Source organism: Alosa alosa, chromosome 6 (assembly GCF_017589495.1).
Source record: "Alosa alosa isolate M-15738 ecotype Scorff River chromosome 6, AALO_Geno_1.1, whole genome shotgun sequence".
NCBI lineage: Eukaryota > Metazoa > Chordata > Actinopteri > Clupeiformes > Clupeidae > Alosa > Alosa alosa.
Genome location: NC_063194.1, coordinates 7,129,416 through 7,155,142, shown reverse-complemented (window position 1 = coordinate 7,155,142; position 25,727 = coordinate 7,129,416). Strand labels below are relative to the sequence as shown.

Here is a 25,727-nt window from a genome sequence, read left to right as displayed (position 1 = left end):
GTCCTGATGAGGTGTCGCTTTGCGGCTTCGCATTGAATTTGCCAGGTGTGACTTAATTAGATGGATTCTTATCACACTTACACAGGTAGCGTTAAGCCTAATCAAGCAATATGCTTCCAAAAATAAATCAGCAACGGAGACACACACACACACACACACATACACACACACCAACCCCTTCCCTAGCCTATGCTTGTAACTGAGTAGGCAACAAAATGGAGGCACTCGCTGTCAGGGTTTAGTTTGCCGCCACATGTCCCCCCGCACGCACGCGTTCCCAACACTTGTCCGTGGCGAGGACATTGTTTTGACATTGAGTATCTGCGCGAGGGCATGTCATCAACAGGCCGAACACGACAGCCAGAGTGATCTGATGTCCTTTCTTCTGCTCGCTGTTCCCTGCTCATTTTCTCATATCAGGGCCGAAAAATTTGATGCCTGAAATGTGACCATCCAGCAGTTGCCCCAATGGACTCTTTGAAGAGCAGCACAATAGACAGGGACACGAGTGCTTTGTTCTCGAGCTGCATTTGGATGGAAAAGTACACTGCAGTTATTACAGCGGGACAATGGTTATCTCAAAAACGGCACGAATTTGAGAAATCACAAAGGCTTTAAATTATCGCAGGACTTTTTAACCGTATTATGAGACTTTTCATAGTCTTTGCCTTATAGTAGCATTTGCATTTTTTTTTGGCAGGGAAGGAGGACATTAATAAATTGGGTTCAGCATATCAAATTTTAGCTATTGGCTCTACTTTAAAGTACCCAGTGTTTCAGCTTGCTCTTTAATTTGAATTTGGAATGATGTTTTGAATCTTCACTTAACAAGAGCTCAAAATATATTTTTGTTCAATATAAATAAACCGCTCTCTTCCCTTTTTTCCTCTTTCTTTCTCCACAGGACGTGAAGTCCACGTTCTTCCAGTTTGGAGCGTCCATACAGCAGGAAGCGCTCCTGATGCTCAACATCATGGAGGAGTATGACTGGCACGTCTTCTCCATTGTGACCAGCAAGTTCCCGGGCTACCAAGACTTCATCACCGTCCTCAAGACTACGGTGGACAACAGCTTTGTGGGCTGGGACCTGCAGCACATCATCACGCTGGACGCGGTAGACAGCGACAGCAAGTCACAGATCATGCTGAAGAAGGTCCAGTCGCCGGTCATCCTGCTTTACTGCTCCAAGGACGAGGCGGTCTACATCCTGGAGGAGGGCCGCTCACTGGGGCTCACTGGCTACGACTACAAGTGGATTGTGCCCAGCCTGACCACGGGCAACCCAGAGATCACTCCGGACGAGTTCCCCTCTGGGATGGTGTCCGTCTCCTACGACGACTGGGACTACCCCTTGGAGGCGCGCGTACGCGACGGCCTTGGAATTATTACTACGGCGGCGGTGGCCATGTTGGAAGAGTATGGGGACATTCCAGAGGCCAAAACCAGCTGCTATGGCCCCATGGAGAAGGCCAAGTTGCCAGCCAGCGCTTTGCACAAGTAAGCGGATGTTGTGTCTTTATGCGTTGCGGTAGAAGTTAAGCGCCCCCACACACACTAGGAGCACACAGACACACTGGAAACAGTGGGCAGCCTTTGATCAGGTGAGCGGGAAACAGTTAGGGGTTAGATGCCTTACTCTAGGGCCCCTCATCGATGGATGCGCAGTGCTGTTCAATCATTCCACCCACCCATATGTTTCCTACCAGCAAGTTCCCCAGCCAGAACAGTGGGCCGCCCTTGAACAGGGAAGCAGTTGGGAATTAGGTGCCTTACTGTAGGGAGTGCTACTCTTTCACACAAACATACGGGTATTTGTGGGCGTTTAAGGGCGTTTTTGGGAGGTAACCACTGCCATGCTTTTGGAGGTGCAAACAAACGCTGCATTGTCATTGAGATCACATAGTAAGGAGCTGGCTCAAGGGTTCCAAAAGTTTTTTTCTCGTGTTTAATTATAAAATGAAGGCACCGTTTTTATAGCCATACATGTGTGCACCTCCAAATGGGCGGTGACATACGTCTGTGACGCGAGTTTGTGAATTCAATCATTACACCCACCCATATTTTCCAACCAGTTAATAATGATACAGTTGTGGTTTATCATTTTAAAAGTGTATTTCTACCGATGATAACCCTTTTCAGGACTAAAACAAGCACATTTTGTCTACTTGCTCCCACCCACATTTAACTTAAATCACTTCACTCAGGTCACGAAGAACCATTCCTACTGCTGCTTAGATTGGCTTATTCGCTATATAGCTTGAATGTGGAAAAATGTTTGAGTCAGTCCACATGGTCAAGTGATGCAAGATTCAAAATTGTCAAAAGACAAAGTTGTTCAAGCTGTGGCCTCAGTTGGCTCTCTGTTTTGTATGCCCAGACTAAGAGCCCGACTCCCTTCTTTTCTGTGTTTGAAACATTTAAAGAGTTAGTTAAATAGAGAGAGAGAGAGTGAGAGAGAGAGAGAAGAGGGAGAAAGGGAGGGAGAAAAAGACAGATACTACAGAGATAATACAACAGAGAGAGAGTGAGAGAGAGAGAGAGAAAGAGCAATGGAGGGAAGAAGGGAGCATGGAAAAGAACACCCTGGAGGTTTAAAGAAAGAAAAGAACATTGGACAAGCATACAATATGCAAAATTCATAGTTCATCTCTGCTGTTTTACCCGAGTGTGAGGCAGGGGAGTGGTGGGTAATTTAAGAGCTGAGAGTGCTTGGGCAGGCATGCTCTGTAATCAAACATGGATGTTTGAGGCGCTCAGACACCCAAAAAAGTCCAGGCCCATCATTGTGGGGTGAGCTGGCGCACCTCATACTCCCTCTCCTCTTCTCTCCTCTGCTCTCCACTCCTCTGCTCTGCTTTGAGGTCCCAGAGGGAACAGCAAAACTCCATTGCTTTTAATGAGCTCCGCTTCAACACACCGCTTCCTGAAAGAGGGGAGAGCGTTCGAGAGCCAGAGAGAGAGAGAGAGCTAGAGAGAGAGAGAGAGAAAAGAGAGGAAGACTGAGATAAAGAGTAATTTAGGGAGAGAGAATGAGAGAGAGAGAGAGAGAGGGGAATGAACAGAGAGAAAGAGTAGGAACAGCAGGGGGCTCTTAGCAAATGCATTTTGAGAACGCTCACACACACACACACACACAAAGAACTGTTTAAAGAACTGCTGATAAGAGTGTGCCTGCATTTTGTTTCATGTCCTCCAGCCGCCTTCACTCCACTGTGAGGATCTGAAAAGCCTGTCGTCATTGTGCCAGAGCTGCTCCTGCCAGTCCCGAGACTGGATACCCCATATGCCCGGCTGGCACGTGTCGCCTTGGCGAGGCCTGGCGTGGGGGGTGGAGTTGGGTGGAAGGCTGATGGAAAGGGGTGTGTGTGTGGGGGGGGGGGGTGGTAGTGGGACATTGCGCCCCATATACGGGCCAGGCAGTGTTGCCCGCCCGAGGTAGTCAGCCAGGTGTCCGGCACACATTAATTCATGTGGGCTAGGCACAGATGGTCCAGTCCAGGGCCAAAGAATGAGGGTCCAGCGAAGGGAAGGCTGAGCAAGGAGGGGGTGGGTGGGATGTGCAGGATCATGGCTGGCTGTGGTCGATTAGTATGGGATCAGGTCTTCTGGGTCGTGTCTGCAGTCAAAGGAGAACATGTTAGGGAAATAGGATCCTCTGCAGAGAACCATGGATCTAGAGACACAGGTGGAGGGGAGAGACTGGGAATAGAAGGGTGAGAACTGGATGTATCACTGTGGTTGATGTTACGCATACCAAAACAGGGCCCATAATAAATGTTATGGGAATCATCAACAGGCAATTATGCTTTTAGGAGACAATGTCTGGGTACCTTGTAAGGGGTTGAGAGACAATCTGGATGCATTATTTAAAGACTTTGTTTTGGTGCCCTTTGCAGGTTTGTACACAATGACATTATCAAAATAGGCAACAATTGGAGTAAATACTCCTTGCTTGTAAACTTCCGACTGCATTTTGTTAAAATGAAGTGTCAGAAGTCACTGTGAAATATATGGTCCCGGAGGAAAATTTTCTTTTATGACAGATTTATGACTCTCATCGCAAGTGCTCTGAACAGTGGACCTTAGCAAAATTTAGCCTTCATATATCAGTAACGAATACTGAAATTACCTGTCAACAGCAGAGTGAGTCTGTCCCCTTTCTTTCTAGTGGAGTTTGGGACTCGGGGGCTCCCTGTCAACAGTGCTCTACGGGGGCCATAGATTTCCCACATAAAAGACACTTTAAACACCGGCGGAGAGAGAGGCCGAGACCTGCTCACATCCTGCCCAGGGCATGAGGGGGTGGGGGAGGGAGGAATGAGGAATGCTACCAGCCACCAGGAGAGACCAGGAGAACAATGGTCCCCAAACACGACCCCCCCCACACACACACACACATCCCCATGGACCAAATTGTAAAAATGACTCCTGTCATCTCCAGTGAAAGTGTACGGCCCTGAAGCGGGGCTAGGCAGGAGTCTGGCAAACAGCAGTATGCATGCCGCCCCAAACCAAGCCCATCCATTTCAGATGGATTCCTAAGGAGGGCCCCTTTGTGCCAAAACAAATCATAAATTGTGCACACCTGAACCAGGCCAGAAATGAAATGGAGGTACATGGCATACTGATGGCCTGATCTGACATCTGGTCTTTGATCTGTGGGCCTACCATGGACTTTCTTACTTTCAAAGCTCCTCTGTTGAAGTTAGTATTTTCTTCAACAAGCACTGCATCAAGTCTTTGATAAGCTATATATATACCTTAGAGGAATATAGCCTTCTATCTTGCTGAAATATATATTTTTTTATAGCTTTGTATTTTAGGGACACAACCTTCTGCCTTGACATGTCTGTCCAAGGCTGTGATCACCCAGCCTCTCCCCCATGAGCCCCTCCTCATAGCTGCCCCACACCGGTGTGATCTGCCCACCCCCTGCTGTAGTGGAAGAGGTGTGTATTGTTCGCCTCTGGTCACTGGTGATTAGAGGCGGTATGGGGTGGCTAGGGGTGGTGCTGGTCGGGGCGGTGGCGGCAGTAGGCCGCTTTGCCTGCATTAGGAGACAGCAGGCTCCGTTGACCGGGCCTTCCTCTCCAGTCTCCTGCCTGCGGTGAAAATGCCAGGATGCAGTGCTTGCGGTACCACCCTAATGCCACACACCAGAGAGCTTAGCTATAGAGTCCGCAGCGTGGGACTTTGGCACAGCGCCTCACTTGGAAGCGACTGGCTATGGAGGATATTCAATTTGTTTTGTTAACTGGAGTGGGTGTAACGTCAGTAGCTTTGTCCACATCAGAGTTGTTTTTTTCCTTCCTCTCTGTAAAAATTCTTTATTGGTGAATGAATTTGATTAATGGCTCCGGAAACAGGACTGCTGAAGAACTCGGCTGTCTTTTGTTACTTTATGAGATTATAAATATACTAGGAGGGAGGAAGGAAGGGGTAAAAATATTGGTGCACACACACACACACACACACACACACACACACACACACACACAGACAAATTTCATTTTACATTCAAAGGCCTCCATATAGGGGGAACTGTCATTTTGTGGATATTTGTCTTTCCTTGTTTCTCCTTTTCCCTCAGGGTGTAGTAGAAGTCACCTTAAATTGTGCAGACTCTTAGGTAGGCCACTGAGAAGCAAAACAGAACAGTGTCCTGTGCTCGTGGTCCGTGGCATCTGCGTAAGCCCCCCTGGTGGCCAAGCTGGAAATGGCAGGTTGCAGGTGAGCTGCCTGCTGCTGCTGGAAATAGAGCTGCGATGAGCTCATGAAATGAACCGTTAATCTGATGACTGTTGTGACAGCGCCGCAGTCTGAATAGAGCAGGCAATCCTCAGGAGAATCAATAACCTCATCTGAGCTGAGCCTCAGTAACACACACACACACACACACACACACACACACACACACACACATCTCCATCTCTTCCTAAATATAGCAAACAACAAATACAACCAGATTTGGCAAATTATTCAAAAGCATCTTGTACATCCTCTTATTAGGGATGGCTGCAATATACAATACACATATCATACAAGTCTATTCCATTCTTCTACTCTTGAATCTAACATTGTTTGGAGGTATATTTATTCAAGGAAGGATTGCAACAGCCATAATAAAACCATTAAGTATCTGAACAGAGACAGCAGGAAATGGTTTGTTTTTCTCGGGGTTGGAAAAAAAGGCCCTGATGCTTTTAACTGCCCCCATCCTCTCCCTCTCCATGTCTGTCCAACTCCCTCCTGTCCTCTGTCCACTCAGACCCCCTCTTCTGCTGTCGCCATATTGCCACGTCTGGACGCTGTCGCTGTGGGTTTGTGTGGCCCAGTTTAGATCAGATGCTCTTAGGAGCGCGCCGATGGGATGTGCACTCATTCTGCCATCTCTGGGTCCGCACAGCCCTCGCCTGCCACCCGCACCCCCACCTCCATCCCCAAGCCCCAGGTAAAATCTCCAGGATGGCAGACACAGTGGCATGGGCCTCATGGCTCCCTAATGGAGCAAACAAATGGCTGCCAGACTGTCTGTCTGTCTGTCACAAGGTGCTCCGATTTCCCAGGGTGCCATTTCGGGGTTGAGCGGGCTGCACACTGCGAATCACTGTGTGTGAAATGCCGATGCATCGCATTAATGGGTTAACTGCCATAGATTAGAGTAGGCAGGGTGCGCTAATTGCTGTCGAGTAATTAATAAAATAGTCGCTCGGCTGAATCACAATGAAATTATTTAATTGTTTATTTTTGTAATTTTCCGAAAAGATAGCCTATGCATGATGGTGCATTTTATTGGCTGGGTTGTCTCCTAGTCTTTGACCTTGCGCGTGAAAAGTTTAGTTATGTTGATCGAGTCCATTTAAGATGTAGTTGAGCCGCTGTGGGCGCCGTGGGTGGGAGGACCACGGCTCTCGGCCGAAGTGATGTGCCCGCTAATTATGATGGCTTTCCACTATACGTTTCGCGGAGACCTCCTGCCACGTCTCATTAGCGTCTGCCCTCTTCATCTGAGAGTCTAATGAAAGAGCGCTTTGAAGCCGACCCTACACACACTCGCAGCCTCTCATGGCGTTACCGTCCACCACCCATGTCTTCTCTCTAAAAAAAAAAAAACATGCTTTGTGTATATTTGCGTGCTTTTTTTTTATTAGGTTTGAAACGTACAAGTCATATAGTGTACATGTTCTGTTTCACAGTCGAGAGAATGGCTCTGCCAGGGGTCAATGGCAATTATTCATGTAAAAATAGCCACCTCATGAATGTGGTGAAGCACATGATTGATTCTGGCAGTGGACAGTGCACTGTGTGTGTGCACATTGTATGGCTAAGTTCAAATTCAACCTCAAGACTTAGAACTTACAGTACAGCTTTAAAAACATAATCTTAATCTTAATTAGTCTTCTTTTGTTTCCTGTCACGTATTTGTATAGTTGTTGTTGAACATGAGGAAGTACACCCTGAACATGAAGAAGTACACCCTGTGCTTTGGAACAAAAATTTGAAATTCTGAGTGACTGAGTTTTTCAAAGCTGATTTGGAGGTCTTATTTACTGCTGTGTAGTCCTCCTCACCTCCACACCCCCCTCTGTTTTTACCTCCCAATCTTTCTGGTAATGTCTCCAAATCTCAAAACCTCCACTGAAATTATCTCAGTGAACATAAGGGACCAGGTGTGGTGCCGTTTGCTAGTGCTCTTCCCTTTAATGAAGCAAGAGCCTAATGAGGTACAGGTGAGTGGAATAGGCACTGTGATGACCTCTAATAATGAAGCACAATTAGAGAGTGGAGAGGAGAGAGTGGTGCAGATGATGGTCTGTAAGAGAGAGAGAGAAAGAGAGAGAGAGAGATGGATGGTAGAGGAGCTTGTGGATGGATCCCGCTGGTCCCCAGGCTGTTGTGACATTGGTTGGGGGTTGGGTTGGGTCGGGTCGCTCGTGTTCTGCTGGTTCTGTAGGGGGCCGTGCTGACCCAGTCAGGTCAGAGTCTGTGGCCTGTTCTGACAGCAAGCTAGAGGCGCCCTGGTCAACCTTTGGTCAGCAGGCTCCTAAAAAAGCTGTGGTCCAACAGCACCCATAACAAACGCCCAACACGCACTGCTGTTTGACGACCCTGCCTGACTCTCTCACACTCTCTCTGTCTCCGGTTACCGTATGTCCTCAGACGACAGAAGTGTGACGAGACTTGGCTGACCCTTCTTTGGTTCCTGGCCAGGGGATGGAACAACTGAAGAATGCAAAACCACACAGAGTCAAACTTACTTTTACACTAAAATATGCATGCACACACAAACAGTCACACACACAGTCACACACACACACACAGTCATACACACACACAGTCATACACACACACACACACACACACACACACACACACACACACACACACACACACACACACACACACACACACACACACCACTGTGCCCAGAGTGGAAGTTGTGGTTGGTCAGTAATTGGACACAGGACACTGCAGTGATCCGGTGGTATGCCAGTGAGGATCCTTGCCTTTTGCAGCAAGGGGCCTCCAAAATTGGCCAGGCCAAAACCTCAAGAAAGAGGGCGAGGTTAACTGATGCGGGTCTCCCGTCATGACTGGAAACGCATCTTGTAAGGGAGATAGTGGGGGCGTATCGATCCCGAGTTCTCCTCGCACTGCAGTTTGATGTAATTGGATCCAACAATATATATGTGGTGACTGCTATCCGGCTCGGCCCCTTCCCTCGCTCACGCCCACCCCCTGAATGGGCCCAATCAATTCAACAGGGCCAGGCCACGCAGCTATTCAGCCACCAGCCATCCTCCCAAGACAAATCGATCAGGGGCTGCTGTTCATATTTTTTCAACTCAACAGAGTGCAGAGCGAAAGAACAAGCTAGTTTAGCTTCTAAGCTCAATGTGTCTTACAGTTGCTTAACATAGCATAGCTAATTTACCTAGTTTAGCTTTGCTTAGTTTAGCTTTCATGTATGTTAGCTTAGCTCAGCACTTACCTGACAAGGGAGTTAGAAGGTGGTGTTTGTGTTTATCAGTTTATTGCTCAGAAGGTGGAGATTGTGAAGATGCTTGTTGGAGATGGAGAAAAGAGACAAAAAAGAAAGTGTGTGTGTGTGTGTGTGTGTGTGTGTGAGAGAGAGAGAGAGAGAGAGATGTTCTGACCCAGCAAGCTAGAAGTGGTCAGCCTTTGGTCCAGCAGGCTCCTAAAAAGCTGTGGTCCAACAGCACACCCATAACAAGCATGTACGCTGCTGTTTGTGACCCTGCAGCTCTCTCTCACACTCTCTCTGTCTCCGTTTACCCATTATGTCTCAGGCGACGTGTGGCTTGAGGCTTTAACTGACCCTTCTTTGGTTCCTGGCCAGGGGATGGAACAACTGAAGAATGCAAAAACACACAGAGTCAAACTTACTTTTACACTAAAATATGCATGCACACACAAACAGTCACACACACAGTCACACACACACACACAGTCACAGTCATACACACAGTCATACACACACACACACACACACACACACACACACACACACACACACACACACACACACACCACTGTGCCCAGGTGGAAGTTGTGGTTGGTCAGTAATTGGACACAGGACACTGCAGTGATCCGGTGGTATGCCAGTGAGGATCCTTGCCTTTGCAGCAAGGGGCCTCCAAAATTGGCCAGGCAAAACCTCAAGAAAGAGGGCGAGGTTAACTGATGCGGGTCTCCCGTCATGACTGGAAAGCATCTTGTAAAGGGAGATAGTGGGGCGTGATCGATCCGGGTTCTCCTCGCTGCAGTTTGATGTATTGGATCCAACAATATATATGTGGTGACTGCTATCCGGCTGTCGCCCTTCCCTGCTCCGCCCACCCCTGAATGGGCCCAATCAATTCAACAGGGCCAGACCAACGCAGCCTATTCAGCCACCAGCCATCCTCCCAAGACAAATCGATCAGGGCTGCTGTTCATATTTTTCAACTCAACAGAGTGCAGGCAGAAAAGAACAAGCTAGTTTAGCTTCTAAGCTCAATGTGTCTTACAGTTGCTTAACATAGCATAGCTAATTTACCTAGTTTAGCTTTGCTTAGTTTAGCTTTCATGTATGTTAGCTTAGCTCAGCACTTACCTGACAAGGGAGTTAGAAGGTGGTGTTTGTGTTTATCAGTTTATTGCTCAGAAGGTGGAGATTGTGAAGATGCTTGTTGGAGATGGAGAAAGAGACAAAAAGAAAGTGTGTGTGTGTGTGTGTGTGTGTGTGTGAGAGAGAGAGAGAGAGAGAGAGAGAGAGAGAGAGAGAGAGGAAGTGTTGTGTATGTGTGTTGGCTATGTGTGCTCTGGTGCTATTTGAGATGGTGTTGAATGTGTCGAAGAGCATCTCCACTCCAAGGTCCCTAGGGGCAAATGGCAAAAACATAAACACAAACAAACATATGCGCATGCGCACACACAAACACACTTACACTCACACACACACACACAACACACACACACACACACACACACACACACACACACACACACACACACACACAAAACACACACACAACCTTGCATGAGAAAGAGGGAATGTGTCATAGTGATTCTCATCCCCTCACACATGAGGTAAAATGACAGGAACATGCATGCTATGTGAGATGTCAGAAATCCTGCCACAGCAACAAAATAAATAAATATAGCTGCAAGCAGCAATGAGGGGGCCAAGCAGAATAGGCCGGAGTAGCCACGGCGACAAGATAGAACTCAGCAGACACCCGTGAGCAACACTTTCAACAAGTGTCACATCAAAACATAGCTGATTTTGTAGGGCTGAAACAGGGCTGAGTATTGCCACCGCCTCCGCCAGCCAGCCCCCCCCACCTAATCACCCCTGCCCGTCCCAATCCGTCCTGCCCCGCCCCGCCCTTGCACGCACGCATTAGAATGAACTGGATGGAACATGTTGTCTTCAGTTTCACATCAAAAAACAAAAACACATCAGCAACTACAGATCAAAATGCAATATTGATAATTGCAGCACCCCCTACAGGTCAAAGGTCACCAAAGTTTTTGAGCGTCCTCCTAATGAATCCATGTAGTAAGTTTGGTTATGATACATGGCAGGGTTGCTGAGATATGAGCTCACTTCCTGTTTGGCGGCTTCACCACCAATTTTGATTGGCTGTTACAGGCGAATGCTTTTGTCAATTGTTCCAGAAAGCAATATATTGATAGGTTATGGTCTGAAGATGGTCTCTGTCCATTTTGGTGAGGATCGCTGAAATTTGTGACCTCGCTAAAGCTTGTACATGTTTTGATTAAATCCAATATGGCGGCCGAATCAATTACGATGACATCACAAGTTGGCTTGGGTCGGCCTAAGGCCCTCCAACAGTATTACCAGACACCTCTAGTGCATTTTAATTCTAAGCACAACAGCGCTACAGGCCAAAAGGCATGTTTCTTAATTTCAGCGCCCCCTAAAGGTCAAAGGTCACCAGATTTCTTGAGCATCCTCCTGATTGGGTCCTGAGGCCATGTATTAAGTTTGGTTATGATAGATGAATGGGTTGCTGAGATATGAGCTCACTTCCTGTTTGGCGGCTTTGCCGCAAACTTCGATTGGCTGTTACGCATGAACGGTTTTAGTTCCAAAGACAAAAAGCAATGCATTAATGAGGCATGGTCTGTAGATGATATCTGTTAAGTTTGGTGTCAATCGGACAAAATTTGTGACCTGTGAAGACTTTTTAGTGTTTTTGATGAAATCCAAAATGGCGGAAAATCCATCATGGCGGAAATTGACATCATAGGGTGCGTTGACCTCGGCCCAAGGTCCAAGGATTCCAACAATACCTCATTTTTGACAAACGGCCATACGGGTCAAAAGTTACGTGCGTGAATGCACATCCAACTTTGGCCTGTTGGTGGCGCTAGAGTGCTCAAGGTGCCGGCATGAATCTTGGTGAAATTAATCACTGGACTGTCCCCAATCAGTGTGCCAAATTTCACAACTTTTTACCAGACGGTTCTATGGGCTGCCATAGACTTCAATGGCGGAAGCGTAATAATAAGAAAACATAGAAACACAATGGGAGCCTTCGCAGCTTCTCTGCTTGGCCCCCAAATAAAAAATCAGCTAGTTGTTATTTATTATTTATTTATCTATTTATGCCTACACCCCCTTTTTTTGACCACTCCTGCTCCTCTCCCCATTCTCTCGGGCCTCATTCTGAGATCTCTGGCCACTGAGCTGGACCTCTTTCTCGCAACAGGACGAGGCCATGTGTCAGGGAAGGGAGTGTTTCAATGATTCATGTAGATTTTCGCCAGATACTAAGAATACCGCGGGGAGATTTTTCATCGTGACGTCTGATTTTGGTCACTCATTAGTAGTAAGATAGCCCATTAATTCCCTTTTTGTCTCCCGCGCGCATGCTTTGTGGAAAATGACCTTTATATATTATTGTGATCCTCTTGACGTATAGAAATTTCCAGTGTTTCTTCTCTCTCTCTCTCTCTCTCTCTCTCTCTCTCTCTCTCTCTCTCTCTCTCTCCCCTCCATCATGTTCCCCCTTGGTGGATGGATATATCATTTGTGTCGTATCAGCGTGCTATTTTTAGACGTCTCACGACCTCTTTTGTCTTTCACAGGTACATGATGAACGTGACCTGGGACGGCAGGGATTTGTCCTTCACGGAGGACGGCTACCAGGAGCACCCCAAGCTGGTGGTCATTGTCCTCAACAAGGACAGAGAGTGGGAGAAGGTAAGAGACGCTTCATTATCCCCGTCTCCAACATCTCTATTCAAGAGGGCCGCGGTAGCAGTAGCAGCAGCAGTGACAGTACAGTCAGTGGCCTGACCTCCTTAAGCACACCATCACAGTCACAGTTTCATTTCGCCGCTCTTACTTGGAGCAAAGCGTCATTAACAACTGTTCACACAGTATTAGGAAGCCATGAATCCTCCATTTTAATTACACCCTGGAACAGTGTAAAAGTGTGTCACCGCAGTAATTACCTCTCTTCCTTTCAGCCATGGAGCTGAAAGTAATAATGAGAGATTGGTTTCATCTGTGTGTGTGTGTGTGTGTGTGTGTGTATGTGTGTGTGTGTGTGTGGATATGGATATCACAATTGAACAGAACCCCCAACCACATCCAACTTTGGCCTGATGGTGGCACTAGAGTGCTCAAGGTGCCACCCCCCCCAAACACACACACACACACACAGTCCACCAAACAGACGCCCACATATTATGAGCTGACCCTCCATGACTTGTGTGGAACCATTTGCCTCACTTCCCTTTCTCTGCCCCGCAGAAGGGATGTGGTTCAATGTGAGCAAAGCTGCTAGAATAATTGGAACAGCAAAACAATGGGTGAAATTGATCCGTAGGATCTAGTCTGTAATTCAGTCAATAGTTGCGAGGCACTAATTGGCAAACTGAGAATAGGTGCACCGAGAGAGACGGCGTTCGCTTACCAAAACCATTATTGCAAAAAAATACACCGTAATGTACCGAGGTATCCAGCCGGGTCAGTTAATCACGGCAAGAAGGGCCCCGAGTGTCTCACACGAGATGGGGAGGAGTGGACGGGGACGAGGGGCCCATTGGGAGCGATGCGGAGCCGTTGGAAATGCCGACCGCTGCTAGTTTCCCGGGGAATTTGCAGAGCTGGTGGCTCATCATAATATCTCACTTTGGGTTCATTAGATGCCGTTTTGTTCTGCTGGGGTTGTGTGATAGGTGCGTTAGTGGGGTGGCCGAAAGAGCTGACTAAAGACGACCCGGGAGAAATCCCTGTGAGCGTTTTTTTTATTAATTTTTTTTAAAGGAGGCTTTGTTTGCTCTGCAACTCCTTTGTCATCAGTTTTCACCATTACATTTTTTTTTATTTCCGTCCACCTGTTTCCAAGAAAAGCCAGCAAATTTTAAATCACTATTGTCTGTTGGTCTTCCTTTTTTTTTTGCTGCGAAATTCTTTGCTGCTGATTCCTGGAGCAATGAAATTCATCCTATTTCACATGATTATCCTACAGTATTTCCAAACCGGACAGACACTGAGATCGCAGTGGTGTGAAGTCACTCCAAGTTTAACTGTGGTACTTCAAGCACCCCCCCAATAGACTGAGGCTTGAGCGTGTTGGGTCAAATGGGCCCTTGCCCATACATTCTTCCCGGACACTTACCTCAAAGAAGGTCAGAGGCAGCCAAAGCTGCTTACACTCGGCTCCTATGACAGGGTCCTTTGTGGCAGCGAGCTCAGTGGTGGGGGTCGAGAGGCGGCGGTTAAAAATAGCTCTTCACCTCTGCAACATATCCCTCTCTCTCACTCTCTCTCTCTCTCCGTTCTTCCTCTCTCTCTCTTCTCTATGTCTCCATCTTGCCCAGTGGCCAGTAACAAATCTTACGCTCGCTCTCCTCTGTCGTCAGCAATCTGACAGCAGCAAAGATCAAGCTGCTGGGATGCCAAATTGAATTCACATGAAAGTGATAACATTAATTAATTCCATGTCAACTGGCTGCCTGTTGATGTTGATTAAAGCAGAGGACTTGGGGGGGCGGCGGCCGTGTGGGGATGGGGGGAAAGAAAAAGAGGGAGAGAAAAAAACGAGGAGGGAGTAAAAAAGAGACAGAACCAAGCTGGGTGCCATTTTAAGCGATGAGGCGAACGAGAAGGTTTCATTGTGTTTTCGCCCCCTGGACACAATTTTCGGAGGCAGACAATTGAGATCGTTCCCAAATTTCGCTAATGCTGTTTTCAAACATTGGCTAGATTGATTTTCCACAGGCTAATCTCATTTCGCAGGGATCTGAATGCCTAAAAGAGGTTCTTTAAATGGATGTACCACGATGACATGGCAAAAACAAGAGAGAACAAACAACATTACTCATTCCCTGATTTCAACACACAAACTAAAGAGGGTAAAACCCCTGCAGTCTATGTTCTCCACAACCACAGAAACTATGCACAGCCTGCTGAAAAAATGTTCCAGTGGGCAATAATTTAGCGAGGGCTCAATTTTTTTGTCGAACATATTGGCACCTGTTTTAAATGGAAAGGCGGACAGAGAGAGAGAGAGAGAAAGAGAGAGAGAGAGAGAGAGAGAGAGAGAGAGAGAGAGAGAGAGAAAGAAATGAGAATGAATAGTGCCAGCTCTCGCCCCCATATCTGCATGGCTGGAGCAATTCTCTCTCTAGCTCCCTGTGAGTGTGTCCGCTGTGTGTGTGTGTGTGTGTGTGTGTGTGTGTGTGTGTGTGTGCTTGTGTGTGTGATTGCTTGTGTGTGTGTGTGTGTGCATGCGTGTGTGTGTTTGTGTGTATGTGTGTGTGTGTGTTTGGGGGGGGGGGTTTGGAAGGTAAAGACTGGAGGCTATGACAGATGTATTGTTCTGAGGGCCATAATAGGAGCGTAATGCAGTTTGGCACCACACTATGTTGATATTAATCTGACAAAGCCAATTCATCAGTGCGCAGGCCACAGTGAGCAAAGACCAAAAGCCAGGAAGTGATTTAATGCACAGATGCGCTGCAGAATCTCTCACACCATGGAGAAAGAAAGGGTGGGTAGGTGGGTGGGGAGGACCAGGACGTGGCCACAACTGCTGCGGTCAGCATGCCATAAAGCATATTGTGCGTTGGTGAAGTCCGCTCTTGTGCACTCTCACGCGGCAGTAGCCGCAACATAGATCACCACGCCGGAGCGGCGAAATAAAGACGATGAGGAGCAGAAAACGGTCCCACTCCTCTATATTTCTGCAGTGATTTAAAAGAAAGTACAGGCGTGAAGTATATGGCCCTGTGTGCAAGGTCTTTTTCCTCACATGGTTGTTTTCTCTCTTTTTTTCCCCCCTTTGACTCGACTCACTAACCTGGAGCCAGTCGGCACTCCTGGCCTCTCTCTCTCTCTCTCTCTCCCTCTCTCCCTCTCTCTTTCTCTTTCTCTCTGTCTCTCTCTCTCTCTCTCTCTCTCTCTCACTCTCTCTTGCTCGTTTTGGCCCTGTGCTGTGCTGTGCTTGCGTCATGCAGCCCAGAGTCACGAGGAGGCCTCTGCCAAATGAGATCTCAGAGGGACGCAGCCCTGCGAGGCGACAGCCCTTCATAATGACACCACGTCAGTGTTTGTTGGAGCCATGGAAGTAAACTTTATTTGCAGAACATGAGCAGTGCAGTTTAAACAATGGCGCCACCATCCACTCACTTAACTGAAGTGAACTTCTATTGACCCTGGCTTGTGGGATATGATTGCTGCTGTGCGTGTGTGTGTTTGTGTGTTTGTCTATGTGTGTGTGTGTGTCTATGTGTGTGTGTTGTTGTTGTTGTTGGCGTGGTGTTGAAAAATACACACACACCCACACACACACACACACTGCCACACACACACACACACACACAAACACACACATACACCCTCAGGTGCATTAAACCAGTGCAAAACACCCGGCTCCTATGCAAATGAAGCCCTCATACAAACAACTGTGATTAACCCCCGCATTGCTTTCCGTGATCCAAGCTCCCGCAATCAGCATGCATTATGACAGCTGTCTTGCTGATGCCATCGATTTCTCTATCCATGTTTTTTTTTTCTAGGGGGCTGTTAAACTCATGAACCCCTGAGCCAGAGACACTTAGCATCTCCATATTTAGCACATTAGCCAACATCGGCCCCATCTAATGCAGAAGGCCCTGCTACCTAACACTCACTGTCACATAGAGTACTCACCTCCAGCACAAAGTATTCACGGCATCCTGGAGGCCTCTGTGCTGCAGCTGCTGTGACATGACTGTTCTGAATACTCTACAGAGAGAGGGGATGGTGGGACATAGAGAGAGAGAGAAAGAGGGAGACAGAGAGAGAGAGAGAAAGAGAGAAAGAGGGAGACAGAGAGAAAGAGAGAGAGAGAAAGAACGGGTGTACTTTAACAGGGCACGAAGACAGCACCAAAAACTGGAGGAGAGAGAGAGGAGGACGACATAATGCTAAAACGTCAAGACAGTAAGGAGCAAGAGTGAGTGGAGGAGAGAAAGAGTGTATGTGTATGAAAGAGAAACCCACTGGAAGAGAGAGAAAAAATACAAACAAGGAAAAGAGCAAAACAGGGAGGAAAGAGGATGAGTACCCAGGACCTGAGGGGGGGGAAGGGCTCCAGGCCCTGCTACTGCTGCTGCTGGTGTTGGTGGTGTTGGGGGATGGAGCTGCGGAGAGCAGACATCAGACAGAGGCGTGTGTGTGTGTGTGTGTGAGAGTGAGAGAGAGTGTGTGTGTGTGTGTGTGTGTGTGTGTGTGTGTGTGTGTGTGTGTGTGTGTGTGTGTTTATGAGTGATAGTGGGTAGGTGTGTGACTTTTTATGCTGATGGGATGGCGTGGTGGTTACGAGTGACTAGCATATTTTAATAGTGTCAAAGCTAACAGGCTTCCTGCAGAGGTTGTTGCCTTTGTGGTACATGGAGCTTTGAATAAGTGAGCAGAATACAAACTGCCAATGAACACACACACACACACACACACACACACACACACACACACACACACACACACACACACACACACACACACACACATTCAGACATGCTATATAGCCATGTACAACTACGCACAAACAAACACTCTCGTTTGGTTATGCAGCCCACACAGGAAAACATGAAAGCACAAACAGATACATTTACACAAACACCAACACAGCCACTTCCACTTGTAGAAAACATAATAGGACCATGCATCAGCAAGTCAATACCTTATAATAATATGGCAGTGCATACACTTTGGCCTCTAAGGGGTTTAAGTTCAAGGTGGACTCTGCAAGACGCCTTGAGAGAAATTCATGTTATGGTTTTATATAAAAACAAATTAAGTTGAATTAAGTTGAATTGAATTGTTTTCCTACGTTATCTCGCCTGTGGACCCCGCAGATGTAAATAAGGCACAATAGCACTTTAATTAGAGGACCATCAGAGAGAGTCATGCGCCGCTCTCCAAGTGCTAGATAGATATATAGATAGATAGATAGATAGATAGATAGATAGATACGTTATTGATCCCCAAGGGGAAATTCAGGACCTGTGCCTGACAAGTGCCTGCCATTCCTCCCAGGTGCAACATCAATCAAAGTTGCCAAGTAATAGTAGTCACCGTAAAGTGATCTAAAAACAAGGTGTTTACTTACCAACTGTCAGTCACATCAAGCACCATTCCAATCATGTGTGTGTGTGTGTGTGTGTGTGTGTGTGTGTGTGTGTGTGTGTGTGTGTATGTGTGTGTGTGTGTGTGTGTGTGTGTGTGTTGATGTGGATGTTATGCCCCTGCACCTGTACCAAATATGAGGCTGAAGAGAACGGTTAATCCCCTGTGGCTCCTAGCAGGAGCTGTGATTGCTTCCCATGAGCTTTGATAGCATCTGAACTTGGAGTTAATCAAAATCTGATCCCTCGGATCTGCCAGGGCCCCCTACACCCTCCCCACCCCTCCATGTCTCCTCCACCACCAACACCAGCACTTGTTCCAAGTTTGCCCTGAGAATTTCATTATTGACAGAGCTGCGGCTCAGAGATGTTGACCCCAGCCGTGGCCAGAGAAAGATATTTATCAGCATGGTCCTGGCCCAGCTTAGGAGAGGGCACTGACCAGCACACACACACACACACACACACACATACACACAGACGCAGAGGGGAAAAAAGATGTCCAGAGTTAATTAAAAGACACAGACACACACACACACACACACACACACACACACACACACACACACACACACACACACACACACACACACACCACACCACACACACAGGCCAATAACTCAATAACTGTATGATGCACATAATGCAATAACATGAGCACATTTAATGAATAATTCAATGAACACACACACACACAAACACACACACAAACACATGCTTTTTATGATTACTGTTCTCATGCACAATCACATGTTCTCAATATTTTCCCAGCCTCCATCTTTCATAGTTTTTTTTTTCTTCTCACACACATATGCACACATACACACACACAAACACACACTCTCTCTCTCACACACACACTCTCTCTCACACACACACACCCACACACACACACACACACACACACACACACACACACACACACACACACACACACACACACATATAGGCATAGGTCCAGAACAGCTTAATGCTCTGCGGTAGGTGGAGGTGTGGAGGGGGGCCCAGAGGACTGGCTGTGAGTGGCCAATCTGTGGCTGGCAGTTGTTGTAAACGGAGGCGGTGTGAAACGGATCCTACCGGCGCCGCAGCACGGCCACTGCTAGGCACCCCACACCACCAGAGGGAGGGATGACATCAACCACAACACCGCCAAACCCTGCCACCGGCCCACTGGGGCTACTGCTGAGAAACATGGAGGGAGAGATGGAGGGAGAGAGAAAGAGAGAGAAAGAGAAACAGAGAGAAAGAGGGAGAGAAAGTGAGAGATAGTGAGAGGGAGAGAAGGAGAGATAGTATGGAAAAGAAATGAAGTACAGAGAGAGGGGGTAAAGGAGACAGTAACCTAGGTAACAATAGCATCCTGTGTGAGAGAGAGAGAGAAACATTGAAAAGGGTTGAGGCCAAAAAGCAGAAACACAACAGAGAGGGGAGAGGAGGGGGGAGAAGAGGAGGAAAAGAGGTAGAAAGAGAGAGAGAGGGAGAGAGAGAGAGAGCAGGCCTGGGGCTGGTAATACACCCACCGTGGAGCTCGTAGTGTGCCGGCGTGTGGTTGCTGAGGGTGGATTTTATGCACCACCTCTCCATCTGCCCCCAGCTGTCTGTCTGCGGGCTCTGCTGCCCCGCAGGATGATTACCATGGTTGAGGTGTCTGTTGACATAACATATGAGATATGGGCAGCAGAAATATGTGCCTGTGTGTGCACGACTTTGTCTGAGAGTGAGGGAGAAAAATTATATATATATATAAATATGTGTGTGTGTGTGTGTGTGTGTGTGTGTGTGTGTGTGTGTGTGACTGTCTGATAGAGTGAGAGAGAAAAAACAATGTATATGGGCCAGGCAGATCAGCTAATTAGTAGAAGTGGTAGGACCGATACATGGCAGGACTTTACTTTCTGAAGCTGGACTTTTACATCTCTGCTCAGAACCTTACCAACTGAGTTGAAAACATGAATATGAAACAGGCTATAGACATCCACTCTGTGTTCCAAAGGATCAAGTTAGCAGTGTAAGGTAGCCTGGCTAGCGCCACCACTTCTCAATGAGACGTGGTCTGGGAACCAAACGTTCATTTTCTCGTATTTGAAAAAAATGCCCAGATCCGTTTATTGGGTGCCACGGATGTCTATCAAATGCGTCTGTGCATAGCTCATCATCGTCTTGCTTTCCCACCTGTTCTGTGATTGGTTCCCTATCTCAGGCGAAAATTTGCTCCATGGTCTCCAGGCTGCCTTAGCAGCGTGAATCAAATCGCGCGCAAGGCAGCATGGGAACACCCAGGCTAAGTGTAAGGTAAAAAAAGGCTAAATAAGCTTACTGCCTGTTTTTCTTTATTTTTGTTGGAATATTTATCTCTTGCTACAGTCTTGCTAAAGGCCAACTCTGACCTGCGTGATAACCTTCTCACATCAGCACAGTTGAAGCAGTGAAAGTACAATGCAGAAAAGAACAGAATAGACATAGCCAAACGGAGGTGGAAAAATGATCCATGACAATGTCAAACGACAAAGGCCTGCTAACCTAATCAGTATCGATCAAATACAAGTCGACTGACCCTCCAGAGAGTTCCTGGATACCAGCAGCAAGAATAAGGGAGAAAGAAAGAGAGAGAGAGAGAGAGAGAGAGAGCTGCATTAGATATGAGGATTTTATAACTGGCAAGAAATTGTGCAATAAGATAAAACTGTAGTAAGACAATGACACAGTGATAAAGTTATCCTACCACCGCGGGGGGAAAAAGAAGGAAAAATCGTCTCTATAGGACGTTAATCCGACATAATGCACTGATTGAGCACCGGCAAAGTGTGAAAAGCTGTCCTCGGAGAGAACGTGTGTAGAGGAGTGTGGCGAAGATTGCTGTTGTGCCAAGATGTCGTTCTGGGGCAATTACGGACGTCGGGGTGTCAGCGTGCCGCCCTCTCTCTCCACTGGGATCAAGGATGGCACGAGGATGCCGCTGAGGGAAGGTGTTATGGGGTACGGGAGGAATGCAGGTGTTTTGCCGAGCTCACTCATGCGTTAAGGATTGTTTCAATCATCCACCGCTACCAAAGAGAGAGAGAGGGAGAGAGGGATAGAGAGAGAGAGGGAGAGTCGTTTGGAATATAGCCGTCATGCGCTGCATGGGTGCGTCACTTAATAAGGGCTCAGCGGTTAAAACAAGACATCTGCCTCCGTTTGGGGGATTGTCTGAGGAAGAGAGTGGCTGTCGCCTTCATTTTGTTATTTGGTTATTTATCCCCTAGAATAATGGCTGCCGGCAGGTGTCCTCATAGCCAGGTGTGTGTGTTTTCGTGTCGGCGCATGTAGCGGCACTTTCAAAACTCACATACACACACACACACTGATCCTCCCAATCCCGTCGAAAAGAGCTGTCACCAACCGCTGTCCATCCCACATGAAAATCTTTCTCTCACTCTCTTCTCTCTCTTTCTTGTGTCTATCTATCTATCTCTCCATCTCTCTGTGGGAGTGCATGTCCCCTCTCTGAGCCCAGGCCTTTTGTCTCCTCGACCAGACTTGACTGAAGGTGAATTGCTTGTGTTGTCTGATTTAGTTGGAGGCCAGCAACGTGCCCAAAGAGGGCCCTCCGGAGAGAAGGACTGCCCTGTCACGCTGGTCTTAGCTCAAAGAAATACAGGAGGGAGAGACAGAGAGAGAGGGAAAGAGGGAGGGGAGAGAGGGACCCATCCTGATATTGCCTATAAATCTGGGTATTGCTGATGGTTTTGATGCTATTGTCCGGCGGTGTAATGGAATGTCGGCCCACTCGAACTAATCCGCCTATCTGGGCGACCTCGCTAGGGCCCGCGGTGAATTGGCCAAGTGACTTGGCTACAGAGAGCGTCAGCAGCAGCAGCAGCAGCAGCAGCAGCCGCGAATAAGCTCCCATCATTGCCCCTTTTCCCTGTTGCCTCCTCTCACACACACACACACACACACACACACACACACACACACACACACACACACACACACACACACCTTTCCCTCGCCACACAACTTTATATTGTTCAGTCAGAGTTCATTAAAACGTCGCGCCATCTTTTTAACTGCGCTGGGCCCGTCCCATTTACCAGTGATGGGGGCGTTTAATACGCAGCGACGCTCAGCTTAGCTTTGGAATATTACGCCTTCCCAGGGATGTGCCACTGCCGCCGCCGATCATTTGACCCCACCTGACAGGAGAGTGGGTTTTCAGGTGTCAGGCGACGAGGGAAGCAGCAGAAGAGGTCGAGGTCCCTTTCTGTTTAAGCACCAGTACCAGTAAATAGGCTCCAGTAGCATCACTGACAGCATCAGTGCATCCCATAGCAATAGCAATGGAGGGAGATGAGAGAGGGGGAGATGGGCAGCATCAGTGTGGAGGTATGGTATCGCACGCTGCTGCTACGGTGCCTTTAATTAAAGGGAAGGTTGTCGTAGATTGTGGCCATGGGTGTGTGATGAAGCTCTGGGTATGCCTGCCAGTACTGTTAGTAGACATAGACTACAGTTTTTCTTTCTTTGTTTTTTATTTTTTATTTTTATTCTTTTGCTTTATTTTTTTTGTTCATTCTTCATCATTCTCTCTATCCTTCCTTCTCTGCACTTCAAAAACATTTCTCTTGTCAGAGGAAGTGGCAGACAAAGCAAGCCTAACACATCTCTACATCCACACACTTTCACACACACACACACACACACACACACACACACACACCTTCCACACACACACACACACACACACACACACACACACACACACACACACACACACACACACCACCACCACCGCCAGCACTCACCTCGACCCGTCCACGTTTAATCACTGCGGCTATAAATAGCCAATCAGAGCGTCAGGCTTCCCCTAGCTAACGAGTCTGTGGGACATTAAGGAACAGGTTGACTTATCTAACGCTGCAATTAGAGACCTCCCATCAGTGATTACACCCTTGGCTCTTGCGTCTGATTCGCAGTCGGAGCCTCCCTCACTCCCCTCTACGAGCCCCTGCATCGCTGGCTCTCGCTTCCGCTGAACCCTGGCGTCCCTCAGAGTTAGTGCGTTGAAGGGTGCTAAGTTAAATAAAACAGTGGGAGTTGTCTTTGCCGCACAGCCGCACAGAGTACATGCCCCCTCTCTATCTCAATATGTTACATTGTTTAAATGAAGAGGAGACTGTGCAAGAAAGCCTTGCTCTTCTTTTTCCTTTTCGGAGTCGCCATCGATCGAGCTGTTTGGGTTTGTGAATTTATGGCCGCTTTTTCTTTAATTGCCTGGTGCTGGGGTTATTTCCAGAGACAGGAAGAGAGGAGACTGAGTCACCGGGAGGTGTTGTGCTCTTGCTGCTGTTTAGCAAGGAATTCGGGCCCCTCACGCGTCAGCTTGACATCTCCAGACCCCCTCTTTCCCCATGGTCTGGCCAAGACATGCGCCATAGAGATCCGTTTGAAATCCGACATATTCCCTATAGTTTGCTGATTGGCTAGCCTACTTTTTTTTTTCCAGACAATAATCCCAATACAAATTGTTCTTACATTTACAAACTGTGTTATACAGCTCACAGACTGGGATTAAGCCATTCATATGTAACCAAGAGTATAATCAAATCAATGTGATTCCTTTTTCTAGATGACTTTGGTATAAATACATATCAGAGATTTAACGATTCATCGTAAATCTCTACAGAAATCATTTATAGGTGCTAAGCGGCTCTGAGGTAGACTAAACAGCACTGTATCAAGTTCCATGCTCAGTGAATTTGAGCCATTCCACCCTTGAGCTGGAAAATATTGATAGACCCATTGTCTGTTAGCCCCCTTGGGCAGCTGTGCTGGCAAGCTCTTGACACACAATCTTCCCTTCCCCTACAAAACACAAGAGTGGTTTAATTACCTACCGAGCTGAATTAGAGCAGGGAGTTTGTTGTTGTAATGGCCCGTGTGCAGCGCAGCAGCTTCGGTTGGGCATCCTGGCTCTGGGATTGCTCGCTATACAAAAAAAAAGGTCTTTGGTCAGTTTAGACGCCATTGTACGAGAATTGGGGATGACTCGACCGAACAAATCTGACCAAAACCCTTCTGTGACCCCCTTGTCTAGAATGGCGGTGATGGTAGAGGCAACAAATGGAGAGAATAGAGAGAGAGAGAGAGAGATTGAAAGGAAGAGTGAGAGAACACAGTACTGATTGGAAGAGAAAGACAGGAATGCAATCCACGGGCACCAAATCTATTTGCTCCGTGACCATGGCAATGCTCAGCGAGCAAACAATTAAAATGCTAATTCGCTATCCCTGTGGTAAGGTGCTAATGATTTAGCCAGTCATCCAGAGTCTAATGAATAGCTTCTGGTGAAGGTTACGGGCCTGATACACTGCCACCATCGAGGACAAACCTCTTTGGACCAATAACAGCGCACATTGTTTTATGCGCAGCACAGGGGTCAAAGGAAATTCAATAAGTGGTGTTTGAAATGAAATATGAGTCACGGTTGCCCACGGCTACAACAGATAGCTGGGGTCACTTGAGAGGAGGCCCACGTCTTGGCTCTGACACATCCTGTCTGTCTTTATTGTATTCTTCTGTCTGTGGGTGTGCATGGATGTGTCTTTGCATGTGTGTGTGTGTGTGTTTGTGTGTGTACTGTATGTGTGTGTGTGTGTGTGTGTGTGTGTGTGTGTGTGTGTGTGTGTGTGTGTGTGTGTGTGTGTGTTTGTGTGTGTGTGTGTGTGTGTGTTTGTGTTTGTGTTTCTGTGCGTGCGTGCGTGTGTGCGTGTGTGCATGTGTGCGTGTCTGTGTGTGTTGCTTTTCCTCTTTTGTACATGTCATATTCACAAGCACATACATGGCGACAACTTCCACCTGCACTCTCAGTAAACAGACATAGAGAGAAAGCTCTCTCTCTCCCTCCATCTTTCTCTCTCTCTCTCTCTAACACACACACACACACACTGACACAAACATACACACAAACACACAAACACACCCATAGAAACACACCTATACACAATCACGCACATATTCCCCGCCACACACATTCACTGAGCTGTCCTTACGGCGTGGAGTGTTTCTTTTTTTGTTTCAAGTATTTATGTTTTTTTTTAGAGATAAACAACAAACTTCTATTTTCTACAATGATGGGGGTAACAAGCACATCTTAATGTGATTCTACATGCTTTTGCAAAGCTTCCTTTTTATATATTTACCTGGGAAAATAAGGGGCTGTTTTGATAATGAGGCTGTTTTGATGCACTGCACCTCTCCATGTTACTGCTGCAGAGCAATAGAGTGGCCCCCCCACCCCCACCCCTCCCCTCTCCCTTCTCCGTCCACCAAGCTGAGCCTGAGACCGAGGCTGCCTGTCCACGGATTCTGATTATATCTAGAGTGGCTAAAACGCTGCCATTTTGTTGTGTTTGTGTTGCGTGTAACCCTGGTATTTTTCTGCATCGATTGGACCCTATCTAATTTCTACCTCTGGGCCAATCTCTACACCTAATCCCCCACCCCCCTCCACCCCCCCAGGCTTTCTGTAAGGGGACTTGTCTGATTTACGATTTATTTCTTCATCAGAGGCACAGGCAACATATTTG

At 47.4% G+C, this 25,727-nt stretch overlaps 1 protein-coding gene across 2 annotated transcripts in view; it reads left to right on the top strand.

Moving 5' to 3' along the window:
* The window catches only part of grin2aa (glutamate receptor, ionotropic, N-methyl D-aspartate 2A, a), a 126,119-nt gene that overhangs the window by 71,987 nt on the left and 28,405 nt on the right, over window positions 1–25,727 (top strand). For both annotated transcript variants that reach the window (XM_048244976.1, XM_048244975.1), the window contains 2 exons: window positions 905–1,497; window positions 12,622–12,736. In XM_048244976.1, the coding sequence (XP_048100933.1) occupies window positions 905–1,497; window positions 12,622–12,736 (708 nt within the window). The remainder of the gene's footprint in view (window positions 1–904; window positions 1,498–12,621; window positions 12,737–25,727) is intronic.